At 39.4% G+C, this 13,082-nt stretch overlaps 1 protein-coding gene and 1 long non-coding RNA gene across 3 annotated transcripts; one reads left to right on the top strand and one right to left on the bottom strand.

Moving 5' to 3' along the window:
* Positions 1–3,341: 3,341 nt before the first annotated feature.
* On the bottom strand, positions 3,342–13,082 carry LOC136476341 (uncharacterized). The gene is made up of 4 exons (XR_010763534.1): positions 12,931–13,082; positions 12,686–12,822; positions 5,446–5,559; positions 3,342–3,472 (listed from the first exon to the last, which is right to left on the bottom strand). It is a non-coding gene; the product is annotated as an uncharacterized lncRNA (long non-coding RNA).
* LOC136476332 (cycloartenol Synthase-like) lies at positions 3,401–12,314 on the top strand. 2 transcript variants are annotated; one of them, XM_066474124.1, is made up of 19 exons: positions 3,401–3,499; positions 3,908–4,156; positions 4,416–4,601; positions 4,740–4,829; positions 4,937–5,134; positions 5,458–5,542; positions 5,971–6,137; positions 6,448–6,636; positions 7,640–7,747; positions 7,851–7,970; positions 8,052–8,174; positions 8,261–8,359; positions 8,802–8,858; positions 9,657–9,703; positions 9,775–9,918; positions 10,246–10,423; positions 10,962–11,042; positions 11,197–11,280; positions 11,877–12,314. In XM_066474124.1, the coding sequence occupies exons 2-19, from the start codon at positions 3,962–3,964 to the stop codon at positions 12,006–12,008; spliced, it is 2,283 nt and encodes a 760-aa protein (XP_066330221.1). In that variant the 5' UTR covers positions 3,401–3,499; positions 3,908–3,961; the 3' UTR covers positions 12,009–12,314. The 2 variants fall into 2 exon arrangements, with proteins under 2 accessions (XP_066330221.1, XP_066330220.1); XM_066474123.1 differs by having other exon boundaries at positions 7,640–7,753.

The raw sequence follows: 13,082 nt of genomic DNA, 5'->3' as shown, positions 1-13,082 counted from the left end.
GCATCGTGGTGCTCTACTTGACGACGGGAGGTGGAAGAAGGTAGGAAAGTGACTGACAGCTAGGTCTCACGTAAATAGGTGTTTAAAATGGCATTTATCCTAACCCATTCTATCCCTCACACCAAACAAAAAAATTAAAATGACTCCATCCCTCAAACCAAATATGAGATGGGTTCAACCCAACCATAAAAAATTAGAATGGCTTCATCTTTCAAACCAAATATGAGATGTGTTAAACCCAACCTTTAAAACTAGGATAGGTCCAACTCATTCCCCATCGACTCAAAACCAAACTCACCCTAATTGACTATTGAAGATTCCACATCTAGGATGTTAAGTAGAAAGATGCTTAATTTCATCTCCCTCCATGTTGATAATTCAAGTTGTTTTTTACAGTGACACGGTCTCCAAAGTATAAATTTGACTTCTTATTTTTATAAAAAAATATTTATTAAAAAGTAATATATGTGTATTTTTATGAAAGTACTTTTCAAGACAAATTTATTCATATGGTTTTCATATTTCTAAACTCAAACAACTTAAAAGTTATTTATGATTTATATTTCCAATGTTTGATAAGTCTTGTCCAGAACAACTTGAATTATGAGGGAGTACAAGCTAGATTTTTTTTATTTTTAACACATTTTTAAAACTATTTTTAAAACTGACATTGTTTAATTTTTTTTCAAAACTAACATTTTTTGCTACGTCTATTCGTATGACGCGGTGAAATCACATTGCAGCGTCATACATGGGGGCGCGATAGGAGCAGCGACATGGCAGCGACCAAGGCCACTTAACGCTGAGGTGACCGGGCTGCCACGCCGTGATCTAAGCGCGGCATTGACGCGCGGCAAGCTGCTTAGGCCTTGTTTAGATCGTTGTTAGGAATCAGTATTCGGCACTGTAGCACTTTTATTTGTATTTGACAATTATTGTCTAATTATGGCCTAACTAGGCTTAAAAGATTCGTCTCGTAATTTACAATCAAACTGTATAATTAATTTTTTTTCTACATTTAATACTCCATACATGTGTCTAAAGATTTGATGTGACAGACAGAGTGAAAAAACTTAAAATCTAAACAAGGCCTTATTACTTCGCGGGAGGTGCAGTAGGCGTCGCAATGATTAGCGGCTATAGCCCTGGCCTGACGTCGCTGGCAGCAACGCCGGCCGTGAGGTGCAGTAGGCGTCGCAATGATTAGCGGCTATAGCCCTGGCCTGACGTCGCTGGCAGCAACGCCGGCCCACGGCCCGTCGGCACATGTGCCTGTACCTCTATTGCATTGCATGCTCAGTCCTATCAACTTTCGGCGGTGTCTTTTTTACACGCGCACGCAAGTTCTGCTGACCAGCAATGGCACTGGCAGCAGGTGTGACTTAACCCAGGGAGTAATACAACTGCTAAATGAATACTACTGTGTTGCTGATTTTTTTGTTGAGCCACACCATGAGTAGTGTTACTTAACAGAGCACAAGACAAGAGGAAATCTTATTGCTCGGAAACCTTGAACTTGAAGGAGCTGGCACGCAGACATGCACGTGGAACTACTCCCTCCGTCCCCAAAAAAAATGTGATCATACAGTTTAAATCTTATCTCAAAATAAATGTAAATATGGGTTGGAGATGAGCTTTCTAGGTAGGACCCACCAATAAAAAAGCACCACATGTAATTGGAAAATCGAGGAATACTCTAGATAGTTTAATTGTTTTGAGTCTGTCTACTACACAACCATGTGTTTTATGTAGTTTCAACACATGAATTTTTTTACACCATAGGATTAAGATCTAACAGTCTCCACCCTTCTTCTACCTCCAGCCTCCACAGATCACAGATTTTTTTTCTATGAAAGGACGAATCACAGATCCGCTGCCGCCGCCGCCGCCACCGCCACTGCCATGGCCAGCGCCGGCGCCGGGGCGAGCTCGCCAATCGCTGGCGCCGGTGGTCACCGATGAGAAAGAGAGAGGGAGAGAGATAAAAAAAAATCCATGTGTTTTTTTTTTTTTTTTTTTTGCTAAAACACATGTGTGTTGTATAGCATTTCTGATTGTCTTATTACTGTCTTTAGGCAAAAAAAAAATTGATAAAAAAACATATGTGTGTTGTATAGCATTTTTGATAAAAAAAAAGATTTGCTGCCTTTAGGCAAACGGTAGTTCTTATTACTTATAAAGTTTGACTAGCCGTGGAATCTTTTAAGAAAAAACGTGCTTCAATTTGCTTTTCTCATATCTACTAGTAGAACTTAGGTAGCTATATATGGAACTGGTACCAAGCTCCAATTTCTGTCTTGGTACAGTACGTGTGTACGAAAGGGAAAATGGACGCCCACAGCACATGGCATCGAGCTCGACTCCTAATCGTGCCACGTATATAAATTATTTATGAGGTAGGCGCAGTATCTTAACAATCTGAACTCTAATGTTAATTTCCTTCTAGCTTACCATGACAATTAGTATACCATACCATTAGATTCCCTCCATCCCAAATTATAAGTCATTCCAAGCATCTCAAGTTTGACCAAAATAATAAGAAAATTACAAAGATTTATGATATCAAATAGGTATATTATGAAAATATAATTAATGAAGAATCTAATGATACTTGTTTGGTATCATAAATCTTTATAATTTTCTCTATCATTTTAGTCAAACTTAAGATGTTTTTACTTTCCAAAAAGTTAGAATGACCTATAATTTGATACAGAGTGAGTATTTATTATTAAAATGTCCTGAATTTGGACCATGCGCATGCTCTCAATATGGCCATATCTATGTTGCTATTATTCGTAGGGTCAATCTTTGTAATTATGTTTTTTTTTTTTGGTTCACTTAGCTCAACTGAGACGTCCTTCGTCCTTCCCTATCCTCTCCTACACTTAGCTCAAGTACTATTAGGCTGCAAAGACCGACCATAGAGATGCTGAACCTTCCCATTGACAATGGACTCGATCAGCCCCACACGATGACTATACAAGGCAGGAAGCTTTGGATTCAGTTCAATCAGAAATTTGCGTAACGCCAGTGTTCTAAGAACAGGTCACCGTCTCTGAAAAGTGAAAACATTGTTTAACACGTATACAGCTCACCAGTTTTGAAACAAAAGTTGAAAGTTCATGCAGTTCCTGTGATGAACGACCTCTCCAGGAACTGAAGCTGTGGCTTCGCATGACCAGGGCCAGGCACGCGCGTACACACATAAGCCATTTCCCCGGGTTCTCAGCTGCCAAGCAAGCTCCCTACTGGACGGCTCCACGGTTGTGTTGTGCCTTGTGCAGGAGAGGAGAGGAGACACATTCCGTGCCAACTCGACCTTTGGCTCATGGGTTCCATGTGATCTCCAAGGCGATAAATAGGGACTCAACAGCCTGATTGACAATGCACGTCATCCGGCTCTCTTCAAGACTTCAACTGTAGCTGCTGCTTCTTGTGATGGTTGTCATCCCACATTGGGTGATGATTGCACCTGCAAACAAGGAACGATAAAAATCCTGTAAGTGTATGTGGCTCTTTTATCTGTGCATCCATTTACATGCATGATGCATTCCTACTTCCCTTCCAAGAAGAGCTAGAATGAAGCAGTTTCACCATTTTAGGTTTGTATAGGAGAATAAATTGCATCTGACAATGTATATCAAAGCAAGCTCAAATACTCCAGAGATCAGAAAATAGTCAGCTATGTCAAATGAGAGTCGGCACACTGTATTTCCACTGCAACCAGACAGCCTTGTAAAACTGAGTAGCAGGCAGCGCAGGAAGGAACTAGCAAAAACTCGAAGAGTAAAATAGCACTAGACAACATTACCTCAACACACGGACATCCTTCTGAAACTTCTAAGGGAATATTATGCTCAGTCTTAACAGACAGCTAATCTTAATTAAAACAGTTATTTTTTGGCAGCAGGTATCTCTAGAATAGAAGCAGAAAGAAAGTATATATTTTCAGCTGTAGAATATGTGGAGGCTCAAGATTGCCAAGGGTGGACCATGGCTCAAGAGTGGCAACAGTCACATCGGAAGAGAAACATGGGAGTTTGATCAAGATTTTGGATCAAAAGAAGAGAGGGAAGCTGTTGACTCTGCACGGGAAGAATTCAAGAAGAACAGGTTCCAAATGAGACACAGCTCCGATATTTTGGCCCGCACGCAGGTAACATGTTGAATTATGGTTGTTGCACAAAACTCATATGGCATAGTATCAGATCCCCACAGAATATATGAAACTTAAAACGAAACACACTTATCTTTCCAAGGCCTTATATGTAGGCTACATCTTTATACATTTGTAAATTTCCTGTGTAATTAACGTGATATGGATCCTAACAAAGTAAAGTACTACCACTAAAATTAATTGCAAATATAACCACAATTTAGCATCTTGAAATGCAACCTGAACTACTTTTTTACAGTTAGCAAAGGAGAACAGTTTCAGTCTTGATCTACAGAGGACAAAAGATGAATCTCCTCTGGTTATAAACTCCAGCACAGTGTCGGAGATACTGAGAAAGGCACTCAATTACTTCTCAGCGATACAAGCACACGATGGGCACTGGCCAGGAGATTTTCCAGGGCCATTGTTTACCACAGCTACCATGGTAAGGATTATGATACACCAAAATTGTTGTTTTCTGTATCACTATTACCATTTAGTTGATTATGTCTGCTTTATTACTTTCAACATCTAGTATTGAATGTCACAGATATCTCTTAAGTTTCCTTGTTTTCTACTACAGATTATAGTTCTGTACGTCACAGAATCATTAAGTAGTATACTATCATCAGAACACTGCAAGGAGATTTGTCGTTACCTGTACAACCGTCAGGTAAGCTGGACAAGTGGACATTTGCAAGGAAATTATGAATAATTTAAGGAAACGCCTAAAACTTTTCAAAAATATGTCAACAAGTGTTTAATGATCGTGTGAAACAGAACATGGATGGAGGATGGGGGCTACACACGGAAGGTGAAAGCTCCATGCTTAGCACAGCTCTCAACTATACTGCTCTAAGGCTACTTGGTGAGAATATCGATGATGGACCAGATATGTCTATGCTTAAAGCAAGAAAATGGATACATGATCATGGTGGTGCAACAATGGTACCAATCTTGGGGAAAGTGTGGCTCTCGGTAACCATCCTTGCAGTTGAATTGTCATCCTCATACTCACTTGTTTTGCAGAAGTAATTTAATTAATTTACATTGGTTTATAAAATACTGCAAACTTATCTCATGTGAACTGGGGACTTGCACTTACTAATCCCTTAATGGCACACATACATCAAACGTTCAACGGTGTAGCCGTTGAGTTATTCAAAGCATTGTGAAATGGGACATGGAAAGGGCCAAATAATTGTGGAAAGCATGAAATCGATTACAATAATCAACTGTAATAACGACAACCATTTATTCACAACAGGACCTTAGTTGTAACTGCGTACCTGGTAATGCAGGTGCTTGGAGTTTCTGAATGGTCAGGTGTAAATCCCATCCCTCCAGAATTGTTTCTTCTTCCATCATGGGTTCCTATTCAGCCAGGTAGATTTTTCTTCAACCTAGTGCATGTGTAGATTTAGTAGTAATCAGCACAGCGACTTGGTTGTTGAGCAACCTAATTATCAGACCAACTGGTGCATGAACCATGTCAGCTAGAAGCAGTGGCGGAGCTTGACGAACATGTCAGGGGAGCCATAGCCCATGCAAGGATGGCTGGATTATTGCTGCATGCATATGTGTTATTGGTTGGTCTCAACCAAGCTCTGCCGCTGACTAGAACTCAAAACTTCTTTGTATACTGATATTTTCTAAGATAATGTAAACATCTTGACAGGTGATATAGGTAATCACCATCACTGCCAACAACCGGACGATAATGATGTATTATTATATTAGTTAGACCTGTAATAGTTATGTAAAGTAAGACAAAACAGATCTAATCATCTTTATATTTTTCTTTCCAAATGCAGGACGATTGTGGAGTCACTTCAGAATGGCATTCATTCCCATGTCCTATTTATATGGCAAGAAATTTGTCGGACCCATTACGAGATTAGTTATGTCACTAAGGGAAGAGCTACATATTCATCCCTATAAAAAGATTGACTGGAAGCAAGCTCGTAAATTATGTGCAAAGGTTAGTCTGTTAAGCATCTAAAAGATATCTGCAAGGATTCTATATGATTTCAGAGTAGATGTAATAGGTATTCAGATAAATACAGATGAAGTTATATCACATTGTTTTGTGTGTAGAGATTTAGATTGGTAATACATTTATGTACGTTGCAAATACATGCTTTCTGTATGCCATGTTATTCCCTATATCATAATGTAAACAAAGATATCAGAGACATCAAGTCCTGCCATTTGAACCCACAAGCATGTCAGCGTATGTCATATGTTTATGTTTCAGAATTGGTGAAAATACATGACAAATTCAAATGCAGGAAGATGTGTATAATCCACATACATGGCTACAGGAGTGTCTATCTGACTGCCTTTACAGTTTTGGTGAACCTTTACTCACACGTTGGCCAATTTCCTACATGAGAAAGAAAGCCCTACAACAGGTCGCTGAATTCTTGAAATACGAAGATGAGAATTCTCAATACATCTGCATTGGTGCCGCACAGAAGGTAGGATAATTATGTCTTCTCAAAACAATTCAGACAATTTTTTACCATCGCAGCAGAAACAAGTTCACATTGAATAGTATTAGTTACTGATGGACAGTTCACTATTTTTAGTTTTTTAAGAAACTGAAATACCTGCTTACGTGAAGTGAACAAAAAATGTTCTGATGGTGCAGCGAAAACTGCATTGAGCCATTGATTACACTTGTTTTAGAAGCATCCCCATGGATCAATGTCTATAATTCTATGTAGTGTAGTGTAATAGCACCAATGGTTGCAACTGAATAATGACAAAAGAAAAGGGAGCGAAACCCAATCAAAGAAATTTTGGAATCCAAAACTAGTGAATTTTAAGGGTTTCCAAGATTCCTTGCTCATTAAATCATAATGGATTAATCTGACAGAAGCAACTCTGGAAACATATGTGCAGAAGGGCAAGCATTTTTCTTATGCAGAAAGTAGAAAAAACAGGGGACACAAATGTGGCCTAAGGTAGACGAAGAGGTTGAGAACTTTAGATGGTTGAGGTCATGAGACATGAGTCCAAGCTCACACTCATATTACTTCCCCATTTATAATTAATGTGTGCACTTTATCCGGTCTGTGTTTATTTTTAAAATAAAAAATATGTCCACAAAAATAATTTATGGAAGGACTTTTCAGTTTTGTGTACACTCGGTCAATCGTTCACTTCTTGACAATACATGCTAGGAAAGATGGGTACAGTGACAATTTAGGAAATATTTGCATTTATGAACACTTCGAATTTTAGTCAGTAAGGGCGTACCCAGTGCAGAGAGCTCCCGCTCTGTGCGGGGTCTAGGGAAGGGTGTTAGTAGCAAGCCTTACCCTCGCCTGTGCAATGCGAGGAGACCGCGACTTGAACCCAGGACCTTCCGGTCACAGGTGGTAAGGCTCTACCGCTTGCACCAGGCCCGCCCTTCTTCGAATTTTAGTCAGTACTAATGAAAATGGCAAACGTCCTTAAAAAGAGTAAACATTGCAGGCATTATCCATGTTGTGCTGTTGGATCGAAAAATCCAACTCAGATGCATTCAAGCGCCATTTGGCTAGAGTTGCTGATTTCCTATGGATTGGTGAAGATGGCATGAAAGTGCGGGTAAATTAAACACTACTGTAGGATCCCTCTTTCTACAAGGCACTGTCAAGCCGCAACACCTTGTGTGCTGATATTTATGTATCATCGCTTTACAAAGGTCTGTGCTGGACAACTATGGGATGTTGCCTTTGCAGTCCAAGCAATATTAGCATGTAATATTGCAGAAGAATATAGAAGTACCCTCAAGAAAGCGCATGATTTCATAAAAGCCTCCCAGGTATTATTGCCTAAGATTGAAGTTATATTAACTCTATTTCTCTTAACTTACCTGCTTAACTCGACTAACTTAAATTTTAAGATCATGGACAATCCTTCTGGTGACTTCAGCAGAAAGTACCGTCACATATCTAAAGGAGGGTGGGGCTTCCAGGTTGCTGATCAGGGGTGGCAGGTTTCAGATTGCACAGCAGAAGCTCTTATGGTTCAACACCCTCTTTCACCATACCATTAACAGACTCAAAACTACAAGATCATTAAAATGACATATCATGTTTTCTCTGGTTTCAGGTTTTTTTAATGCTATCCAAATTTTCATCAGACATTGAAAGTGATCAGATGGAAACATGCCGCCTATATGATGCAGTGAATGTATTATTATCCTTACAGGCATGTAACTACTTTACTTTGCATTACATATCTAGGTCTACCATTAGAAAGGTTCAAGGTAGTTGAACAAATATTGTTTCATGGACATTTTGGCAGCGAGTGAAAAAAACATCTATATGCTGCTAATAGCATTAAGCCTAAGTAACAATAGAAACTAATATACTATGCAAATGCAGTGATGCACATTTTCCTCTCTAGAAAATGATTATGGTACACTCCAAAGATGAAAAGTTTGAACAGATTAATAGAATACTGTACAGGAATTAAAAAATCAAAGCATAATTTCCAGACTTACAATTTCCAGACATACCAAATGAGAAATGAATAGCCATCAGTTTTAGCATAAGTATAGATGCTGAGTTAACTAACAGCATTTTGGTTGAAAAAGAAAGTGTAAATAAAACCAGAGAGTAGCTATGTATTAACCCTGAATTGGATGCAGAACCCAAACGGTGGCTATGGAACTTGGGAGCTAGCTCGCACATATCCATGGATGGAGGTATGTTTCCAGTTCCTGTTTTACTATTTAAATCCATGCATTATAATAACATATATACATGGTTTTAGATAATAGATTCAGGGCTTTATGCTTTAGGTAATTTCAGAATGAAAACCACAATGATCACAAGATATTTGGAAGCAGTTATGTCTGCTCAGAGTTTCTTACTTTGGGCATATAGTAGGTGAATTATAGTTACTTTGATGTTTCTTCACTTATGGCAAAACGTGCTTAGGAACAATAGTAAATCATACTGAGGGCAAGCATGTAAATTTATTTTTCAGCTTTAAAAAAAATAACTTGCAGATTCAAGTTAAGTTATATAAATAGGAACCAAGATGCATCTAAAAAATCAGGTAAGAAAGAAAGGAGGCACGAATACACTGGTAATATGGAGCTAAATAACCAGCACTTCTAGTCTGAACCAATATAATGATGAAATCCTCAGAAGATTCTGGTATGTAAAAGAGATCATTATTGAGCCAAATTACCTGTCATAGTTATATCGAAAAGAAAAGTAAGTATTGTCTTTAGGGAACTATTATTGTAGAGCATAATATCTACATGTGAAGGACGGGCCTGGTGCAAGCGGTAGAGTCTTACCGCATGTGACCGGAAGGTCCGGGGTTCGAGTCGCGGTCTCCTCGTATTGCACAGGCGAGGGTAAGGCTTGCCACTAACACCATTTCCCAAACCCTGCACAGAGCGGGAGCTCTCTGCACTGGGTACGCCCATAATATCTACATGTACACATATAGAGCACTGAAAATTGGGGCTTTGGATCTTTTTTCATGGCAGATTTTCAACATGACAGAGATATATGCAGACATCATGGTGGAGCATCAGTAAGAATTTTACAACATTCTTAGCAATACCTCTCTTATGGCAAAACAAATAACATGCATACATACTGCAGGTACGTCGAGTGTACCTCATCAGTCATGCAAGCATTAGCATTGTTTCGGGAGAAGTACCCTTGTCATCGAAAAGATGAAATAGATCAATGCATTAGGGGAGCTACTGAATTCGTTGAGAAGTTACAGAATGATGATGGCTCATGGTCAGTACTTTTATACGTGACCATAAAAAGGTTTAAATTTGGCAAATTTAGTCCTTATTGGATTGCTTGAAGTTTTGACACTATTAAACCTAAACCTACAGAATAATTCCCAGGGTAGCTCAGCAGAACTGAAGTACATAGTCCCAAAGAATACAGTCAATATCTTCAATGAGATAATAACTAAACCTTTAATACAGCAAATAAAACTAGACAAGTTCATAGTTAAATAAAACTAGTGGAATGATGTGCAGTAGATATTAAAACATAACCGAAATTCATAGAACATTGAGAAAATAGATAATCAATGATTGATAAATTGTTTTACAGGTTTGGATCTTGGGGTATTTGTTTCACATATGGCACATGGTTTGCTATTGAGGGTCTATCAGCTGTTGGACAAAGTTATGGTAACAGCACTTGTATCCGGAAGGCCTGTAAGTTTCTCTTAACAAAGCAGCTAAAGAATGGTGGATGGGGTGAGAGTCATCTTTCATCGAGAACCAAGGTAACCATTTCTAGTATGCTTTTGCAATGTAGATGGACTGCATCTTTCATCAAGAACCAAGCTAAAGAATGTTTGAGTAAGCAACACATCCAGACAATGGAAACATGCTTTGATCCTGTTTCTGTTGAACTTCCAGCAAATTATAGGCAAAAAGTACAGCAATCTGTATGAATTCATAACCAGATAGTAATTCATAAGGAACATGAAGCATTGAGAGGAAACAAGCAACTTGGTTCAGCCTTATTTAGAGAAAGTGAAACGAGCAATAAAGTAGATGGACTTTATGTTAAAAAAATGTTGCAATTGCACAGCAACAAGAGCATATGAGTCGTAATATGTCATTCCAATAATTCCATATGTACCTCAATAATGGAAAACGCAAGCTGAACATTTGCTGGTTGGAAACATTATGCATCTTTTGCTTTCACAAAGTTTACAGTGCACCTGTATTTATGCGGAAGATTTTTGTCTCAGAATTTGTCTTGCCTTGCTGCATTTTCAACCCATGGGACTGACCACATATTCAAATTATAAACAGGCATACACAAATCTGGATAGGGAGAAGTCACACATAGTGAACACTGCATGGGCAATGTTGGCGCTCATGAAAGCTGGACAGGTGATTACTTTATTTAACATAACAAAATACTTAATGGGCAATTGCAGCAGAGCTTATTTAACATCAGAATAAATCAACCAACCTGCTTAAAAGTCTAGATCTATTTTCACTTTTGAAGTATTGGAGTAATTTCAAACTTTTCTTCTAAGTTCAGGTGGAAAGAGATCCCACTCCACTGCACAAAGCTGCAAGACTTATCATTAGTATGCAGCTCGGCAATGGTGACTTCCCACAGGAGGTAACTGCTAAGTGTGCTCTGTATTATACAGTTCAATTTTTAATCTTGACATTCCCTGTTATAATGGCATTAAGCATAATGAAGCAATAAAGATGTTCCATTAACAGATGTGGGTGACCTTTTGCTTGATAAACAACAAAATGTTTTGATCTTCCAATTACCCTCACAGGAACGTATATAGAAGAATACCCTCTCTAAATGCTTTCGGACTGCGGAAAACCTGAGTTATTTCCTCATAATCATTGGAAAGTATTCACACGATAACCTCAAACTGAATGATAGGCAGCTCCCCTACCAGTTTGAAACATGACTTGAAACTGTCACACACCAAAGTACAGGTCTGTGGCCGTCCCGTCTCACGGAGATGCGGTGCCGCTTATATGGGTGGGGCCGGGGTTCGGGGGGTTTTCACGAGCTGCGTGAGAAGTTCTTCTTCTTAATGAAAAACCGGTGGGGACGTCACTCCCCCGCGGCTCGCGTATTTTCCCTTTTTACCGTTCTAGGAATTTCCCAATTTCTAGTAAGTAGTAAGCATGCAAATCGCCTTCATCCAAAGATCTATTGTTGCTACTAACAGTTTCTTTATTGTTCTGTAGGAAATGATTGGAAGTTTCTTGAAAAATGGTCCCTTGTGCTACATGGCTTATCGCAACATATTTCCTATATGGGCGCTTGGAGAGTATCAGAAATTAGTCCTCCAGTGTGACCTCCAACGGCCAACCTTCTAGCCGAAAGCAAACAAAGTACAGTTCCATCTGCTGGCAGTGCTACTTTGCATAATTTGGTAGCTGTGGTGCCATCTTGATTTGTCGAAAAGAATTGGAAAGGTTTCATATGCCTTCGAGTAAAACAATAGTGCAAATAGTACAGTGTAATCATGGTGGTGTGAATATGTAAAGTTTTAGAACAAAAATCTACACCCATAATTTGTTGTATTATTTTTTACCATTGTAAGAGACCGACATTCTTCAGATCTTATGTGCAAGAGGAATGCAAAAGGTAACAGCATTTCTTATCCCAAAGGGAACTAAAAATTAATGACAGATATTAAATTAACGCACTGACGATACTAAGTATGTACTGGGTCATAGTAAGGAAGTTACTGATTAAATTGTAAATTAGCTCATCCAACCAAGCACATCATGTTGGAAAGTTTGCCGCAGCAAACCTTTCTGCATTGCAGAAATTTCTTATTATAGATTCCTTTTTTCTTTTTTGAAAGATCCTAACTACAGATTCTTGGGAAACCATATTCTTCACAGCCTTAACCAGCATCTTGATCTCCACACGCAACTCAAACGCTGCAGTCAGCAATGGTATTTATCTAATGGATACCCAGCAATATAATTATGCAAACAACACTGAAATGCAACTCTTTAGTTGGGGTGGGGTTCAGGAGACACACCGCACCGCAGATCTTCCTTGGAGACAGGCAGATCCATGAATTAGGCAGTCTTGCTTGCGCTGAATATCGCCTTCCTTAACTTCGGACGGCTTCAGATTTTTCCTCCACTATCTCTCGACGTGACGTGGTAGAGTACCCTGCAAGCGGTGGCTCGTCATCTAGAAGTGGTTTCTTTCGAATTAAGGACGAAAGACCTTCGATGTGCCCTGTGGAAAGGAACTCCAATTGAATGACTGGAATCGCACCTTCGCCACCGCCCGGCTGATAGGCGATGGACCCGCCGGCGCCGCCAGCCACATTCCCCCGCCTCCGGGCTCCGGCACGCAATCTGTCAGGCGAGCGGCAGAAATAGGAGTAAACTACAGCGTTGGATAGATTTCGGACGGAATCCGCACGC

The sequence above is a fragment of the Miscanthus floridulus genome, chromosome 8 (assembly GCF_019320115.1).
Source record: "Miscanthus floridulus cultivar M001 chromosome 8, ASM1932011v1, whole genome shotgun sequence".
Taxonomy (NCBI): Eukaryota; Viridiplantae; Streptophyta; class Magnoliopsida; order Poales; family Poaceae; genus Miscanthus; species Miscanthus floridulus.
This window is presented reverse-complemented; position numbering and strand designations above follow the sequence as displayed.

Coding starts and splice junctions, on each gene's coding strand:
- LOC136476332 (XM_066474123.1), top strand. CDS start 3,962: ATGTGGAGGCTCAAGATTGCCAAGGGTGGACCATGGCTCAAGAGTGGC. Junction 8,360..8,801: donor ATGTATTATTATCCTTACAG/GCATGTAACTAC, acceptor AATTGGATGCAG/AACCCAAACGGTGGCTATGG. Junction 11,043..11,196: donor CGCTCATGAAAGCTGGACAG/GTGATTACTTTA, acceptor TTCTAAGTTCAG/GTGGAAAGAGATCCCACTCC.